Source organism: Lepidothrix coronata, unplaced genomic scaffold (genome assembly GCF_001604755.1).
Source record: "Lepidothrix coronata isolate B3197 unplaced genomic scaffold, Lepidothrix_coronata-1.0 Scaffold131, whole genome shotgun sequence".
In the NCBI taxonomy this organism is placed as follows: Eukaryota; Metazoa; Chordata; class Aves; order Passeriformes; family Pipridae; genus Lepidothrix; species Lepidothrix coronata.
This window is the reverse complement of record NW_016690311.1, coordinates 1,190,798-1,209,515: the sequence shown is the minus strand read 5'-3', so window position 1 is coordinate 1,209,515 and position 18,718 is coordinate 1,190,798. Positions and strand designations below refer to the sequence as shown.

At 44.0% G+C, this 18,718-nt stretch overlaps 1 protein-coding gene across 2 annotated transcripts in view; it reads right to left on the bottom strand.

Annotated features, from left to right (window-relative positions):
- Nucleotides 1–206: 206 nt before the first annotated feature.
- SYNPR (synaptoporin) overlaps nucleotides 207–18,718 on the bottom strand; it is a 103,989-nt gene continuing 85,477 nt past the window's right edge. For both annotated transcript variants that reach the window (XM_017826904.1, XM_017826903.1), the window contains 3 exons: nucleotides 12,205–12,403; nucleotides 3,025–3,216; nucleotides 207–1,993 (listed from right to left, as the gene is read on the bottom strand). In XM_017826904.1, coding sequence (XP_017682393.1) covers nucleotides 1,727–1,993; nucleotides 3,025–3,216; nucleotides 12,205–12,403 — 658 coding nt within the window. In that variant the 3' untranslated portion in view covers nucleotides 207–1,726. The remainder of the gene's footprint in view (nucleotides 1,994–3,024; nucleotides 3,217–12,204; nucleotides 12,404–18,718) is intronic.

Here is an 18,718-nt window from a genome sequence, read left to right as displayed (position 1 = left end):
TTTAGAACTTGTGATACTGACCTTTAATAACAGGTGTCTGTAGAAGTGTTGTACTCCACTGTACATTAAAACAGTCTTCATAAAAGTGTTGGAAAACAGTAAGAATATGACCAATAAGGTCAGGCACAGGAATAGTTATTTTTCTTTAATAGCTATCTTCATCATTTTGCAGTGACATTTCAATATTAACATACTCTGAAAACATGCATTGTATGCAATAACTTTATTAGGGTCAAATAGATATCACAATATAGATTCATCCACCGAGTAGCCATAAATTGGTTACAACAATCATAGAAGAGACTAAGCTGTTTTAAGCTAAGATGCTTTCAACATTACAGCTCATACAATAAGATTATATACTGATACACTTTGATCTAGAAATGCAGATGATCAGTTTTGATTAGTATATTGTGCTTCAGGCTTTCACTCGTGTCAACGCATCCCATATGCCATAGTGAGGGAGGGTTGAATTTCCCAGGGAGGAATCCAAACAGGCTACGAGTCTGGCTCTGGCTATTTTAGGATGAGTTCCTCTGAGCCTGGGTTATTTGGTCAATCCAGTTACATTCTCCAGTAGCACCAAGCTAGCGCTCAGAGCAGCGACCTAACAGAGGGATATCTAACAACCTCGAAACAGCACGGACAGAAAGGTTTTCTTCTCTTGTAAGAGGGCATAAAGAAATATTTATGCTTTGTAAGGTCACAACAATACGTGCGGTTTTCATGTTGCTGTATCAAGCAACAGGGCATTTTCACATGGTTTTGTATACTGATATCTGCACCTCTGTTATCTTAGTTAAATAAATACCTTTGTAAACATATAACACAGTTACTTGGTCCTTATTCTCCACAGCTCACGTTAAAAGATTCACAAAACATCCATAGAAATAGTGATTTATAGAATGAATACTTAGCTGAGTTAAATGGAATAAACATTGGTCAGGTACCATATATACTACTGAATGCCATTTCAAGGAAAAACAGTTTAGTTACAAAGCATTCAGAACTTGGGTAAGCCATATATTCAACTCTGCAAAATATATAAAAGATGCATACTTCTTTTAAACAGACATTTAACAAAATGCAATGGCAGAAGTCGAGAAGTTCCATTTACACAGTCCAGACATTTGGTAGTATGAAACTGCTTATCCATGCACTAAATTACGGATGGATGTCTCAGTTAACTGAAATAATAGTAAAATCTTCTGAAACAAAAAGGTATAACCAAAACAAATGCTCTGAAGAGTCACAGACAGGCAGTTTTGAAAATTTAGGTGCAATGTTACATGCATGGATACACAGAGTAATCTGTAGAAATCATAGTAAAACACTTCCGTTTTTCACCAAAATGCAGAAGGAAATTCAGTTATATTATGCATATTAAATACTACAGACTTGAGGCTACAAAATGCTTCTACCATCTTGACACATACAAAACTACCATAAAGTTATCTCTACGGTACGTACTACAACACTGACTCCAGGTCACCACCTGTGAGGAGCACATCCCCTGTATCTGGCTAGTCAGGGAAAAAAGGCCAACTCCAGCCCGTCAGCCACCTCCCATCTGCCACAGGAGGTGGGCTTAGACCTTCAATAGAGATCGATCACGGTGTTGTAGTATTAATTTATGTAGAACCCTTAAAAATCTGGTGCCACTGAAACTTGAGACCTGTTAAACTCTCTACATGTGAGGGATGCAAGAGCTTGCGCTGCGTGAACCCTAAATTTGATTAGCAAAGGAGGTTGGCCCGCTCTGGCCGTAGCTCTGGGACTGGCCATATTCACCCACCTGGCCATAGGAGCCTGGCTGGTTGTAGCCACCAGCTGGCCCGTAGCTGTCTTGGTTGTAGCCACCTTGGTTGTAGCCACTGGGCTGCTTCTCCATGGTGTCCGCAGGGTGCCGCTGGCCTGAGGAATGCCAGCCCGTCTCCTTAAACACAAACCAAATGTTGCCTGCCCAGAGGATAAAGTTCAAGTAGCCAAAGACCTGGGTGGGAAGAAAAGGAGCTCATCACCAGCAGCCACAGTCTCCCAGCCCAACCTAACATTATGGACCCTGCACAGTCCTGGGAGAAGTCGAAGCTGCTCCCAGTCTGTCTTTCTCAAGGACAAGTGAAAATGTCCTCAAGTTGTGCTAGGGGAGGTTCAAAACTGATATTAGAAAAAATCCCTTCACTGAAACAGTTGTCAAACACAGAACAGGCTGTCCAGGGAAGAGGTGGGGTCACCATACCTGGAAGTAGTGTAGATGTGGCACCTGGGGACATGGTTTAGTGCTGGACTTGGCAGTGCTGGGTTAATGATTAGACTTGATGATCTTAGAGATCTTTTCCAACCTAAATGATTCTATGATTCTCCCAAAATCTGATGGAAAATCTTCTCAGTTTTGGAGCAAATCCCCAAATTCACCTCCCTTAGCTAGTTGCAGCTCACAATGTGCCTGCTTTCCTCTTTGTTTCCAAAAGAAAAGTAGAGTTTTTGGACCAAAATATTGTTTTGTTTGAAAACATAATCTAGTTTAAAGAAACTGCGGAAAGATAAAATTGAAAGAAACTAATTAAAAAGAGAGATGTTAATTGGTCATCTGGCCTGGAGGTTTTTTTTTTCTGTGTATGTGGGTTTTTTTTTTAAATATTCCAAAGACCAATTTTGTGTTGCTTTTTTGAGGATTTTTAAAGGAATCTATAAGGCACAAAACCTTTTCTTCCTGAAGGAGCTCACAGACCCCTTTTCAAAAGCGCTGCAGCGAGCAAGTTAAAAGCAGAGAGGCAAATCAATGTACTTGGACAGACACTGCTTCCTCCCCATCCCCATCCCAGCCCTGCACACTCATCCCGCTGCCGCTCCACGGCAGAGCTGCGGTGAGTCACAGCCTGCCTTTCCCCGCAGCAAGACTGTACTTCCAATTAAATCATGTCAGCTAACTGGTTTGCACCAGCCAATTTAGGTCAATACACGGGTAAAAGATGAAAATACATTGCAAGGTAAGGGTGAAGAGCAGCAGTCAAAGTCACTTACAACCGAAGTGTTGAGGCTTGACATAACAGGGCTGCGAACAGGCAAGCATTTGTTGGACTGCTGTTTGCAGGCAGACATCAGCAACAGCACCTCGTCTGGGTCGGTCGCAATCTTTACATCTGACAGTCCTTTAGCCCAAGCAGATGAGCTCACTAGCCACAAGAACGAGAAGACCACTGTCACAATGAAATCCTAAAAGACAAATTAGTTAGAAGCATTATACTGGTGTGTCCGTTGGGAGGAAAAAAGATATTAAAAAGCACCAGAAAACTGAAAGCTTGTGTCAGAGGGGAGAGAGAAACCAAGAGCTTGTTACTTAGTGGAAGGTTGTGTTACCATCATCACCCACAGAGCTAATTTTCAGGAGTGCCTGACATGCCTAATGGGACACAGCCCTTTGGCTGACATTTGCATCTCTGACCTTGAGGCCATATTTCCACAAACACGTGGCCAGTTCCCAGGATGCTGAGCTGCCTTGAAAATGTTGCTGTTCACAGCACCTGGACAATGAATTGTAATCAATTACATAATACACATACCTGTAAGGGAGCTGGGACCCGAGGGCTGGGCCTTGCCCTGGGTGCTCCTACAGACAGCCAAGGTGGGTTTCCAATGGGAAGTGTTTCCATCTCAGGGAGAACCTGAAACTGGCTAATCCTCAGCTACCAGATGAGGAGTTTTCTCACCAGCCACAGGTAAGGCCAAATGTCTCTGCTGCACAAGCCATGCAGCCACTAATTATCATGAGTGAGCAAATAAACAGCAAGACTTGCCAAGCAGAGACTCCTCAGCTCCTCTCTGGCCCGGTAGAGCATTTGTTCCTAATTCCCACCCATGTGAAAAGAGGGGAGAAGGTGTGGCAGTCCCTCCAGGATCGAGCACCTCTGAGCAGCTCTGCTCTGATCCACTCTGCTCACTTTCCCCTCGGAAGACTCTCAGGAGCATGCACAGGCATAAACTTCTCCTTGTCTTAGCCAGAACAAGTGGCCAAGTGACACTGTTGTTGTGTGGGTTTGGGGGGAAAGGAGGGAGGAGGTGTGATTTTTCAAGCTTTCTTGTGTCTTGCTAAAACAGAAGAGCCTTTCTGCTGTCATATTTCATCCCATCTGTCAGCCCACAACAGATGGCAGAGGTGCCAAAGTCTAACATACCACTAACTGCATCGCTGCGTCTTGATATCCCACCTCCCATGGGGCTGCTTCCCCTTCCCCCTGGCAAAGTAAAGGTGTACATGGAAGGAAGGGAAAACGCTCATTAAGAACACAGTGTTTTGGGTCACTATCCAAAGAAAGAAATGATCCCTAGGAAACATCATTCTCATCTTCTACAAGCACACCTGACATTTGGGAAGGAGCTCTCCAGGGCACTGCAGGGATGAAGGACACGAGTCTCCATCATGAGGGAAGAGGCACCAGTCAAAAAACCCGCTGCACAAGCAAGCCATGAACAAAGGATGTCTCTGCTCACGCAGATGGGATGAAATTAACTGTGCTTGGATGCTTTCCCAAAGGATACATCCTTCTCTTTTAACAATTTGTTTTCTGCGGGCCTGTATCTGCCACTGAGCTTCAAGTTCCTCTGACCTCCTTCATGCTGCCCAAATGGGCTCTCTTGAAGAGCGTGAAGCCCAGGAGCTGACAACTATCCTAACACCAAAAAAGACTCTGCATCGGCAGAGGCATACAGCCCAGAATAATTTTTCTTCTCAGGGAGATTTCCAGCAAAAGAAATTATTGTATCTCATGTGTCTTAGCGGTTACTGAATGAGAAACGGACTCCTAGAGGCAACAGCTCAATCGCAAACGTTTCCTAAAAATTCCTGCTGGTAGAAACACCAGATATCTGCTGAGCTGTGGATCATGATGGGAGATGCTCTTTATTTGCTGTGAGGCTTGACATGCTATTGACCCAGATGCCAAGCCCTCATACAGGTTCTGATTGACAAAATGGGGATACAACAGAGTTTTGGGGACTACATTTTTAAAGTGACAAGCAACCCTCTCCCAATGTCACCATACTCAGAGCCTTTGCAAGCTAAATTCAGCTCTGCAATCAGTCCACTGGCAATGCCACTAAATTAAATGCATAACAGCAGGTAGAAATTTGAATCAAACAGAGACAAACTGACTAAAACTAATGCAACACAGGAGGTTAAACTTGCTAAAAAGAGATAAGTTTTAAAAGCAAGCCAAGTTCTTCAAGCAGGTGACAACAGCAGTTCAGACCTGCTGTTGAACTCACAGACCCTGACCCCATATTGGTGAGGCCTTTGCACGACTCATGGCACAAATGACTGTATCTGCAAGAGCCCCTCACTAGCTGCTGGTAGCCCATGTCCTGGGCTGCAAGTCCTTCTAGGAACATCCCATAGCACTGTGCAGTTGAGGGGCTGGTTCTACAGGCATTAAGTATTTCATGTTATTTCTCAGGACTTGTCTTCACCACCACACCCCAAGCTCCAGCCTTCTGCTGACTTCCTCTGTTTCCCTGTGCCAGGGTGTTCACAGAAGCCTAATCCTGCCCTCTCTGCCACTAATTCCCCTATTTCAGAGCAGGTCAGAGCCTTGAAGAAAGGGTCCTTACTCCTGGGGTGCTGGGATCAGCCCTTGTATAGATGAACTCCCAAAAACTGTAAAGTCTAGCCAAGAGGGAGAGATGGCACAGTGGGACTGAGAGAGGAAACCATGCAGCCTGTTTGCCAGCTGGCCAACAGCTGCTCAAGAAGACAGGACAGGAAGGCTAATGGACCACCTGGATTTCTTTAGCAGGTGCTCTCACAAAGGCTACGTGGCTGGACTGAGGCTCTTGGAGAATTTGTTCTGCCTCCTCTGCACTAGGCAAGGAGCAAAATGTATAATTCCATGATTCTATGACTAGAGTAAACTTGCATCTTCCTGTTTATTTTGAATCTTTGTGAACCTTCAGCTTTGGCTGGAACTTGAACCTCTCGTTTTCAAGTGGGTTTGGATTTCTGGCTGAACATTTTCACAGCTCTAGGTGGAACAGAGTTACAAGATAATGACATGCTGAAAATAAAAGTGAATTTCAAGCTAAGCTGTTCTGTGGCTTAATGTCTATCTGGGGAATTTCTCCTTGGTAATTAAGGCCAGAGTGCCTGCATACTAAAACAAATCTTGCATTTCAATGTTTAATATCCCTATAGCATGGGTGAGTCTTTTTTTTCCTTCGGAACAAAGTAATTTTTGTAGTTGCTCTCTTGAAGTGGTGTCTACAGATCTCTTCAGTGTGTATTGTTATACGATAACACTACATTCCTAATTGCAAAGTTTCTCTCTCAGATCTCAGCTGAGATACTTTGCTCTGCCTACAGGTGCCTTTGGGAAGGAGGCAAAATAAGAACGTGTAGGGAAAAGCAAAAAAACCAAAATTTAAGATACAGTGAATATCCAAGGAGGGAGTTTTTAAGATCTTGAAGTATGTGCAATAACAACAACAACAACAAATTCTTGCTGCCTTTTTCTAGTTTCTTGAAACTTGTTATTACTTAGTTATCACTGAGTTTTCCAAAAACGTCTACTTAGAACAATTTAATATATGTTTTAGAATAGAACTGTGCATGCCTTTTCTTTTCACAGTAACTGAAAGATTCCTCCTTGCTATCAAGCCAGTGGCTTTTGCAAAATGCCCCTCTTTGGAGGAGGCAGTCACTTAGAGTCACTTAAGCCTCCCGAGCACAGTTTTGGATTCCCCAGTGTCAAGCACAACCTCACCCACACAAAAGCATCTGCAGAAGCTGCTTGTTCACTTGGAAAGGGGATGTGTTTCATCTGCTCCGAGCTGGTTGGTGGCTTCAGCAGCCCCTGGAGGCTGTGACACACATGTCCCTGCATGCACTCTGTGCCCTGCTCTGCCTCCCAGCCAAGTCTGCCAGGATGATCTTGGCCTGTTATGCCTGAAAACCAGCAAAGCCTTGGCTCTGGCCTGGCTGGGGTGTGTGTGGCATCCCTCCTCCCTTGCCAGCTCACAGCTGCTGGCTCATAACTGGCTTCCATGTAGGGCTCCTGCTACAAAACCTCTCCATTCAAGAAAGCCTCTTGTACAGTTACAGCATCTAAGGGAGCAGCTCCTCAAATGCCAAAGTCCATAACCCCTCCCAGCCAGCGCCTGTCTAGTGCTGCCAACAGGTTTCATGGCCAGCCACGCAGGAGCAGAGGGATATTTCTTTACCCTAGCAGTGGCAAACCACTCAGAGGATTTGCTTTCACAGTCACAACCAACCTAAAAATTCAGGAACTACCCCAGCCAGAGCCACAGTCCTGGTCCCAGCCCGGGAAAGCCGCCAACAGCAGATTGCTGCAGGCAGCAAACACCTTCCTACAATGGCATTTTAGCTCTTTTCTGGTTTGAATGAGGTCCCACCACAGATTTTCTGCCGAATGAAGCTCTGAAAGAATTACATGCTTCTTGCAATAGTGTAGGGCCTTGCAAGCTTGCTTCTGGCAGAGAAGTGCAGGGTCCTTTGGGAGGCACCAGCATGTACAGCAAGGTCACCCTGGCTTGTGTTTCAAAAAGATGACAACAGCAGGCTGAAACAGCTCTTTGAAATGCAAAGAATTATTCAGATTCTTCCCGATTTAATCTTTTAACTGCAAAGTATTCAGTCTTTGTTTTCACAGACGGCTCTTTATTCTTTTTCTCTCTGTTTTCTAGAAAGCTGGAGAGAGGTGAGGAAATATAACATGTTTAATCAAAGAGATCTCCAAAGAGCAAACCAAGATGTACTTAACTCACTCAATCTGCAACATACGTAAAGAACCAAATGCCTTTCTGCTTAAGGTGATTATTCACAGGACTCCAGATGCAAAGGAAAGATCTCATCTTCTTAACATGTAAGCATCTTTATGGACCATAAGAATGAGATTATCAAGTAATCACTATAAAAATGAAATATTTCTTTTCAGGGTTATATCAGTCACCTTTCTTGGCTAAATAATTTTATGCTTCTATATTAATTGATTGGAATATTAATAAAGTGATTTACACTTACATTTATACCTGACTGCATGTGTTTTTTCATGGCCAATCTGTAACTTCCCAAAGGCAAACCTGAAGGCACATAGGGTTGTCAGAATGGGGATTTTAAATAGAGCACATATGGGGTAAAGAAACTATGGAAAAAGTAAGAAGTCTGAGTGATGGGGACTACTGATACACATTGACTGTGACTATTCTTTATTTTTTGAGAGATATATGGAAGTATCCTATCCTGATGCCCTAAAACTTCAGCACAGGACTGTTGGGTTGGTTACTCTCTGCTTGCAAGCAGCTCCAAATGTACAGATATGAGGCAGAGCATCAAGACAGGTGTTTGGTGCAGCTCATCTCTGCTCTCATCATGAACCAGCAATGCCTCCCCCAGGCACATGGTGTTATGTGAGTGGGAACCAGCTTAGGTCGGTGTGAGAGATCGGGATATAAAGAAAATTGGTGGGATTTTGTACATCCCATTCATTAAAATCTAAGTCACCATCTCCAATTAATTTCTTTAGAACGTTTCTGGCTCTTGAGCACTAATCAGTCATTTGAGAAGCTGCCTTGCACTTGTTGTAACCACCGAGGCGAGTCCCCAGCTGTACCACGTGCATTATGAGGGAGTTTGCAACAGCATTGAAATCACAGCTGTGCTTTGTAGACCTCAGAAACACATTGCACATATCTATTAGGTATTTAATCCCTGGTAACCTGCTTCTTGCTCCTTTAGAAACTGGGAATCCAAGGTCCTCTCTAGGGCTCATCTATCTGTACAAACCCCCCTACATGACCTCTCACGGAGCCAGTGAGGGAAGCAGAGGGTGCACATGGCAAGGGCTTGCTGCTGCCAGCCCCAAGGGAAGGGGAAACTCCCACCTCCATCACAGATGAGCAACACAACCGAGGCCCTGTGAGACCAAAAGGAAGATTTTTTATCCCCAAAACCTGACAGGCAAATTTAGCAACAGAAATGGCTCACTGCATAGTGAATAAAACAGGCTGGTGCCATTCAAACAGCCAGGGAAGGAGTTAACTGCTTCTCCCGCTGGAAGTATTTCCTTGCCATGATGTCTCACTTCACACTGAACACTAAAGTATTTTTCCACAGTTAAAGTGATGCTTTGCTGAGATATCAGCACGTGCAGTTCTTTTCCCTGTATCTGTATAAACAAGGTAAACTTGAAACATTTGTGACTGAAATTTTCCCTGCAAGTTTCTCATGACTTAGTGGTCATTAAATTCCTTATAATCTTATCTTTTGCACCCAGTCAGGCTGCTGCAATTTGCTAGTGCTCTGACTGCCTGTGCAAGGGCTTTTGAAAAAATATTTAAAAATTTCAAATGAAAGGCTTTTTTTCCTCTCTCCATTTTTTCTCTCATACTCGTTTTTCAAATCCCAAAAATTCTTTAGAAGGAAAGGTAGCTCTGAGAGGGTGCTGCTTAAAGGCAGATGTCATCCCAGACTGAGGAAATATCAAGCCAAGAGGAAGTACAAGGCTTAAAGCAGGAATGGTTTTAACTATGAAATTGTGATCAGGCACTGGAGCAGAAGCGAGGATGGATGAAACTATCATCTTCTAACTCTTCACTAAGAGGCAAAACACTGGTAGTCTGGAAACAGTGCCTGATGCACAGATTCTGCCTGGTGATGAAAGGCAACAAGGGCTGCCCTGCCTCCTGCACCAACACGTGCTGGGGACTGGCTGCTGGACTCAGGAGTGCACGAAGCACCACGGATTTCTGCAGCACTTTTCTTTGGAAGGAAAAATCTCAGGGATGAGACATACTCACACATCTGATCTGATACACGTCAGTTCTGTGCAGCATCTGCCTGGAGCTGGAGGATACATCGCCTGCCTCCTTCGCACAACGCGTGACATCCCTTAGGTGAGCACTGCAGCTGTAAGGAACTGGTTTTCACTCTGAGTTTTCCTTGACCCCTGAATTCCTCTTAGCTACAGCTGCCAGCTTTTTCTCTGCCTGGGGCTCTTCATTTTGCCTACAACTCTGCTGCACAGAGGGACTCACACCCTGTCCCCAGTCAGGCTGTGGTGCTGCAATCATTGCACTGGGCAGTCTCCAGGGAGACCAGCAAGGATGTGCTCCAGGCGAAAAAGGTTCTTTTTTCTAAAAATACCAAATACAACAGATCTTGCAGTGCAAAGGAGATGCTGGAGTGCTGATGGGACTCCCCTCCTGTCAGGCGTAAGCTGACAATAACCCTCAGCTGCTTCCCAACAGCACTGACCGGCAGGAACTGCTTTTGCTGCAGAACAAACTCAGAAGCATCTTTGTATTCTGAACAAATAAGGTCATTTAGGCTTGGTTTAAAGACTGGAAAATTGCAAACAGAGGCTTTGGTAACAGATAGTGGTTAAATTTAACCTGTAGATTTAATTATAACCCACTACGCAGAACAAATCAAATCAATGCGAGGTTAACGCTGTAGTGGATTGTGCCGTGCATCCTGTGACAATCATCACTGCAGCAGCTGTTTTGGGAAAGTTCTGGACACAGGGAGATGGCCACACTGTGATCTGACATATACTAGTGTTTGTCTTTCCCTTTCTTATTGTGACAGAGGATAATGCTGTTGGTCAAAAGAAAGAATTATCTGCTGCAAGAAAATTAAGATGGCAGAACTCTGCAACTTACTTTGATGGGATAGTTTGAAATGAGATATTACTTGATGCCAACTGAATCAAGCAGAAGCAAGGCACTTTATTTATTTACTCTTTCAGTAGGGATCCCTTCATCTTGCCTCTTCTCCCCCTTCTCTTTGAAGGTTTTCCCATCTTTCCTCAACATTTTCTAGGAGAGGAAAGGTCCCAACAACCCCCAAATGAAGAGGATTAATTTCCTTTGATATGAAAGCAGAATTTTTTTGTAACAATTCATCAGTTCTGAATTATGCAAACTTCAAGAAAATAGCTCCTTGCAGCAGGAAAATCTTTCCCTCAAAACCCCATGATGCTAAGTCTACCTTCCTACAGTTTAATCTTTTGCTGACTGTTACTGTAGTTATTTCCTTTAATAGGTTCAGCTTTCCTATACTGGTGATTTATTTTTCTTCCTGTTATACTTTTCTGATATTCTTTATTGGTAGCTTTTAGTTACTTAAGGTACAACTCTCAGCCAAGTGTCTGGTTTCTGTTAGTCATAAACTTCAGATTTTTCTGAAATCCAGGACTAATTCTTTCCTGATACTGGTCCACGATAAACTCCCCACATTCCTTTGGAATCACTCTCTTCACATCAAGACTTCAAGGAAGTATTTTCTCTCCCTTAGTGTAACCTTGTCCTTGCAGTCATGGGGAAGAGGGCTGTCCATGGAAGAGAGATTGTGAGGCAATCCACAGATGAAGAGACCTGACCCAACTTCAGAGCACATGAGGGTCAACACACAGCCCTCAGCAGCCCAGCAAAACATGGGGTGTACCATGGGGCACGATACACTGACAGGTAACAGACACGTGGAACAAAACAGCCTTCACTGGCTTTACTGTCTCAACCTATGAGAAAACAAATGCACAGCAGCACTTGCTTTTTATCACAAGCCTTCAGGAATCAGTAAAAGAAAAAATAAAGGCATGAACAACCACAGCTTGATGGGTGCAGACGATGATAACTGGAAGGCTCATAAACCAGCACAGAGACACAAACATGCTGGGAGCTCAGTGTCATACTGGAAAAACAGCCACATAATTCTCCAAAGCAAAATAATTTGACTGAACCCAGCAGTAATTAGCAATAAGCAATCTCTCTAGCTAGGCTTTGATCAGGGCATGTTTTCATCTGTCTGCCAGGACATGCCCAAGATCTACTCTTTCCTTTTTTCCCCACCAATGAAGCTCTGCTGTCAGAGCCATAGGGCTCAGACCCTGATCCTGCAATCACTCAGATACACGTTCATTATTTTTCTGAACATCATCACCGCAGGCAGTGGGAGATAAGAGGGAATTGCATAAGTACATACAGGATTAGGACTAAACTCCACCTGCATACAGACTCTGTTACCCTTTGTGTTAAAATTGTAAGTCACTATTAAGATAAAAAAAAAAAGCAGATGAATGCAGAGATGCTTTGGGCATTGGGCCACCTGGGTCTCCCAGACCACGCCACAGCCTCAACCACCAAAAAAGCAAGAGGTAAGACCTATGCCTGAAGACACTGCAAATGCACACTTACAATTAGAGGCCCTCTGTTGTTTTCACGGTACTTGTTCTGGAAGAAGATATAAACCACAGTAGCAGCCAGTGAGTAGAGGAAGGCGAAGACTGCAATGGTGACGAAGAACTCCGCCGAAGACGAGAAGTCCCCTATCAAGGCGAGTGTTTCTTTGCGCTTGCCTTCACAAGTGGGAGCCTCGAAATTTACTTGATGCAACCTGGAAAACAACCCAAAGAGCAGCAGGTGAAGTACAGAAAATAGAAACTGTCATCTGAATAAAGATAAATACGTTTTCTCTGTCTCCATCTCATTCCTGATGCGCATCGACCCCCGTGAATAACTGGCCCTCTAAGTAGCCTTGTGGGCCGTGCTCATTCAGAGCTGCTCGTACACGTGAGGTTACACGTGAGTGTCGAGGTGAGACTGAGCACCTGAACATATCTTTTAATCAGTCCCAGAGAAAAGTTGATGTTCCAATGGTTTGGTACAACCCTCCCCGTCCTCTCTGGGGTTTTGCCATGGCAACAACTGAAAAAGGATAAAATGAGAAACAATTTGATTCTCGAATTCTTACAGTTAAGGCAGCAGAAACAGGTCTAATCCTCTGTACTAAGCCCACGAGATGCCCATGTTTGCATGTTCACGGATTCCTTGTGTAAAATTGCCTAGTACAGAGGTACCTGTGGCTGTTAGCCCATAGGGCTAAGCCACACAGTGCTCCTACATTAAAGGCTTTTAAAATCAAGCTGCAGCAAAAATATACAACTTAGATCAAAGAAAAAGTCTGCATGCCCTGGTTTAAGCAAGGTAAGCCCTAATCTTGTACTCATGTACTGATTTGCAATCAGTGACCAAGCTAATAGATTTGTGGTTCTGTACGAATGCTTCTGCTAGAGTCTTATTTTGCTTCAATAATTTTAATTTCTGATTCAGAAGAGGAAAGAAGATCCACAGAAGATGCATTTTGGCAGGTCCTAGTGGATGGCCCAGATTAACATCAGTGGGGATGAGGGACCTGATAAAGGATCACGCTTTTCCGATGGGACGAAATCAGCAGCAATTACAGAACTGACGATCTGGTGCTGAGAAAGGATTAGGCCTTTGGGGAGACATTCCTCTGTTCAATGGCAATTAATGTGTGCAACAGCAAGCCAATGGCAGCAGCAGCCATGAATATATACCTAAATAAAAAGTTAGGTCCCCAGAGGAAAACAAAATACCCACAGCAGAAATCACAGAAGGTGGATTAATGGACATTGGAGGATTGCATGACTTTTTGCTTTTGCTGGTCCAAACTAAATGTACCCAAACGTGTAGGCAGAACTTTTTCATCAGCAGCTGATACATAACGCCTGTTATTTGCCTCAGGCATTTACTTCCCTGAGCTTCTGTCATTGTTGTAGTGGTGGGATGAAAACAAGAAACAAGTTTGCCCAGATTGTGGAGATGAGCAGTGGCTGAGCTGCATTCCCTGTGCAAACCCAGCAAAGCCTGATGAAAGCTGAACACATGAGAGAGACCCGAATGCTCATGATCAGTTTCCTGACTTGTTTTCTAAGCTTCCTGGCATCACTGCATACACACTTTCTGTCAGGGCTTATTGTTCTTTTCAAAAATTCGGGAAAAAAGGGAAAGGAAGATTTCCTACTGCTTGTCATGCCAATTTTGCAGCCTAGAGAGAAAGTGGCTTTGTTTTAACCATCACCACAATAATGGAAAGATTTGCATGATCTAAAAATAAAGCTTTCTCTGCTTCCCTCATGCACAGCTGCTTGGGTGCTGTATTGAAACAGAACGAAACCAGGAATCTCTTTCAAAGCCCCTTGAAAACAGCCTTTATGAAGCTCTGGATCAGTAAGAAACGTGGCTCCATCCCTCCTTCCCCAGAGGAATGCAATGCTGTGCAGCCAGAGCTGTCCTCACAGTCCTTGTCAGGGCTCAAGGCCAGGTTTCACATCCTACCCAGACCATGGGGCTGCAGTCTGGGGCAGGAAGGACACCTGCAATGGGGAGCCAAAACAGAGGTGGGGACCACCCTGTGCTCTCATCTACCTGCAGAACAAAGGTCTCCCTGTTAGCCCAGACTTGGCACCTCAACACTTAAGGTTGGGTGGTTTTTTTTTGGTTGGCTGTTGTTGTTGGTCCAAACCTCCAAATGCTTAATCAGCCTTTTCTGGTTCTGACATTTGCTATGATTGAAGGGCCACAATCAGGTACCACAGCTGCTGTTAAAAGGTCCTGCTGTTGGATGCAGGATCTGCTTTTCCAGCTGAGCACAGCAAAAGCCAGGCTTTGCTGCAATGGGGGGAGTTCTATGGTTTTATGTATGCTACCACCTCCCCTCACATCACTTGCACAAGCACTGTGAAACTGGGCTGAGCTACATTAAATACAATCCAAGTGCCCTGGGAAGGAAAAAAAAAAAAAAAAGAGGCAATTCTGCATGTGTTTTATTGTGTAAAACACGTCTTTGAGGTATTTTTTTTTGCTGTACTCCCCTAGAGCCCTGAAACAGTGCACCAGGCAATACACTGTGTTCAAACTCCTGTGCATATCAAAGAGGAAATAACTTAAGGAATGCTTCTATCAAGGTTTAGACTGGGAGTTGCTGCCTATCCCTGTCCCTCTGACTGTCCACAGTCACCACAGCCCCATCCAGTCTCATCATCAACAAACACCAGCCTTTACAAAACATGGTAAAGTAACTGAGACTATTTTCCTTTTCTATCCCCTGTTTTCCTGACTTTATCTCACTTCTGAATCATAAGTCAGAAAAAAATGTTAATATATGAACATCACACTCATATCTTCCCAGAAGTGCTTTTGTGGCCAGGCATCTGTCAGGGATATGAGATCACAGAAACCTTCTTCCATCAAGTTATTTTTATTCATTTCCTTTTCTTTTTAGATTTCCCCATCCTCTAGGAAAATGTGCAGTAATTGGTGCCTCTTGTGGCCACCTCACCTCTGTCCAAACAACGGAGATCTCTTTTGTGCAAAGGGCCCCAAAATAGACCATGATTCAGAGCTGGGAAGAGGAGATGTGGCAGGGAAGAGAGGTGAGGGAGCCAAGCCCTGGGGTGGTTAGGGTGGATGCTGACTTTACAGGATACATCTGAAAAGTTTTTTTAAAGCAGGGGAGGATCAGTGACAGAAAATCCAGTTTCACTAATAGAAACCTCTTTGATCTGGAATGGCACCTTGGAGAGAAAGCTCTGACTTTTTCACTGATGTTGCTGAGTCAGCCTTTCTGGGGGCAGGATAGTTTGGTGATGACTCACAAAAAATTAATTACCTGTACCTCTGCCTCCCACTTTTGATGTAATTCTACCTGTTGTGCCTCTTACTTCCTCTGACTTATTCTTCTTTCATCTTCTCTTATCTCCTATTGTTTACACCCCAAGTCATCCTTGGTCAACGTCTTCCTCCCGCTGCATTTCTGATTTCCAGCACCACCCCTGCATTCCACCTTTGCCTCTCCATTTCCCACACAAAATCAGGAGCACCAAGAGTGACCCTTTGCAATCACATCCTCTGCACTTTGTTAACATCTGACAATACTGTTGGGCTGCATCAGCAGAAGTGATTTTTCACTGATTATTGGACAATGCAAATAAGGAACACGACAGCAATAAATTTACTTAATTAGGGAAACAAGTAATGAAGAACCTTTCCTCCTCTAAGTTCCTCCAGTGTTTTTTGCTTTGTACTGCCTTGAGCATTGCTATTTACTCAAAAATAAAGCTGCTGACTTAGGAATGTGACCTTGCACTCCACACTCAGCAGAGCAGCACTAAGGTCATCCTCACTGCCCATTGCTACTGGCATCATCCCCTTCACTAACATCAGCTGCCATTGCCAAGCCATCCAGGCCTGAATTCCCTCAAATTCACTTCAGTCCGAAGCAAGTCCACCAAACGCAGTCAAGTTTCACTGATGAAGTCACAGTAATTAAGGGCTTCTGAGGTTTCCTCTACCATTTGGCAAACTTGCCGTTGCCGTGGGAAATACGATGACAAGACAGCTGTATTGTCTGGCTTGACAAGATCAAAAGAGGGCAGGAATGTTTTACAGTGAAAAAAAGGATTTTTACATTGTTCCACAATAGCAAAGAGCAGTTACATTTTCAGACACTAATTACCCCTGCTCTGAAAACAATACATGAAGCCAGGCACACTGAACAAAGCTACAGCTGTTACGTGTGCGTGTGGGAGCAGAAGCTGTGCTCTCTCCATGTAAATGAAAAGTTGCCTTTCCTTCCTGAACTTCCCCAGTACAATATTCAAGCCACAGCTTACTTTAAATCATAGCCTCTCATTTTTTCAAGCAGTCTAGTTCCATTGATGATCCTTGAGCACAAAAATGGTCAGATCCAACAGCCCCAAAGACCCTTCCCTGTCCCATGTCCCACTCCACCAGCAGACACAGAAGAGCCCAAGCAGGGGAGTAAGCACCCAGCGATCTAATCATGTCTGAGTCACCAACCTCCCCCTTCAGCAATGCACCCAGGGCTTAGACTTGAAGCCAACAGAACACACAAGTAACAGCAAATATGTGCTCAAGTGGTATTGATGAACCAGCACAGATTTCCACTCCTGGGCTTTGATCAGTGTGCGGATTAATAAATAACAGATAAAGTTCTACTTTCAAAAATTCTCAATGAGGATTAGTGTTTCTCCATTCCTTTACTAGGACCTGGTGAAAAACAGGCAGAAAAAGCTCTCTGTTTTGGCAGGTTGTCCTATTTTCTGAAAATAGCATCTTGTAATCCACCCCCCAACCCGTCTACAACATGCTGGAACAAAATCTGCAACACCCACACACGTGCTTGCAGAAACCTAGAGATCCATTATCCTTTCATTGGGCTTTATTTCCCCCTCACTTGTTTCTGGTAGTCAAACTGTCAATTGTCTTTACTGTCTGCAAAGCCCCGAGAGAAATACATCACTGGAAACGAGTTATTGCAGGTGGTGCTCACAGAGGGGTTTCTTGGGAAATGTTTATCTTGGCTGATAATCTCCAAAATGAGGGGAAAATGAAATTTCAAAATACAGTAGTGAAATGCTGACATGCACAGGGCCCCTTAGCAAATCAAACTGTTCTGTCGAGGCACAAAACGTGACAAGGGTTTACACCTTCCTTTCTCTAGGATACAGAGTAAAGGCATTTCTTCTAGTTAGCCCTGAAAACACTGGAATTCCCTCATTTCAGAGGACTGTGTTGATGTGCTTTCACACCACTGCCTCCAGCCAGCCAGTCCCTGGGCAACTGTCCCTTTTTGAGGTGCCATATATGGATTTCTTGAGGTTTAGTGAAATAACAAAAAAAATGGGAGCCTTTCCTCTCACAGCAGAGCTCATCATCCCTGTAAAACTTCTCTAGAGATATTACCTGCATTAAGAAAAATACTTCAAAAGTAATCTTTAATACTCAGGTGAAAGTAGAAATCTGTCTAAAAAGGAAAGGTCTTTTTTTTTAAACAAAAATTGAGGTCCATTGACTCTTCCAACACTTCAATGCCTGTTCCCAAGGAGGAAGTAGCCCACACAGTGCTCCTCACTACAAAGAACATTTCCTGCAGTGCTGGGCATCCCTGTATACTCAGTGCTAAATCCTGGCTATCTTCAAGGCTGCTCATACAGTAAGGAACAGGTTTCCTTCCAGCCTTTGGGAAGATGGATGGAGTAAGCTCTGCAGCTTTCTTTTCTTCCTCCTCCCCTTAGATCTGCTCTCCGAGGACAGACTCCTAAGGGGGGGGAGCCCTGCAGTGATGAACCCATGTCACAAGCTCTCATACACACCACAAACTCTTGCAGAGGGAGCCACTGCTAAGCAGCTGCCCTCAATCCATATTTTCTGCAAATTATCAACATTATCCAGCAATTCCTGTAGGACCTGAATTTTTGCACCCAGGCATCCTGGAGCTGTTGAAGTTAGTCTGAGGCAGCCAGCCTGTTAATACCACATTTGAACAGCTTGAAGTTATTTATTCCAGCACTGCCTGAAGGCATTTGAAACAGCGAGGTGCTTATCCATCCTTTCTAACTGTCCCAACAATTTTCCATACCTCACTCTACCAGCAATACCCCTCCAGACTCCACAGCACCCAAAGGTGCCTTCAGTATCCTCTTCTCCTCAGTCTCCTCCCCTTCCACAGCAGAAGCACCTGCCCTTATGAAATCAATTCATTTTTCTTTGGAGACTGAAAACAAAACTAAAATTCTCCAGCTGACTCAGCAATCCAAGCCTGATCTTTTGTTTATTTGCTTTCTACTGGAAGAAAGAATACAGCCGGCTGATCAAAGAGTATTTGAAAATATTTCACTTTCAGCTTCTGTGCGCTTGATGAAACCTCTCCATTTATTAGAAAAAAAAAAATCCCAAAAAAGCCCACATCACTCTAGATTTATTCAACACTACCAGTAGTTTCCACACAAATACATACTTCATCTTGCAAACATTTATTCCTAACTCCTATCCTGGGCATCTGAACATCCTAAAGATCTCCCCCTTGTCACAGCTGACTTCAGTG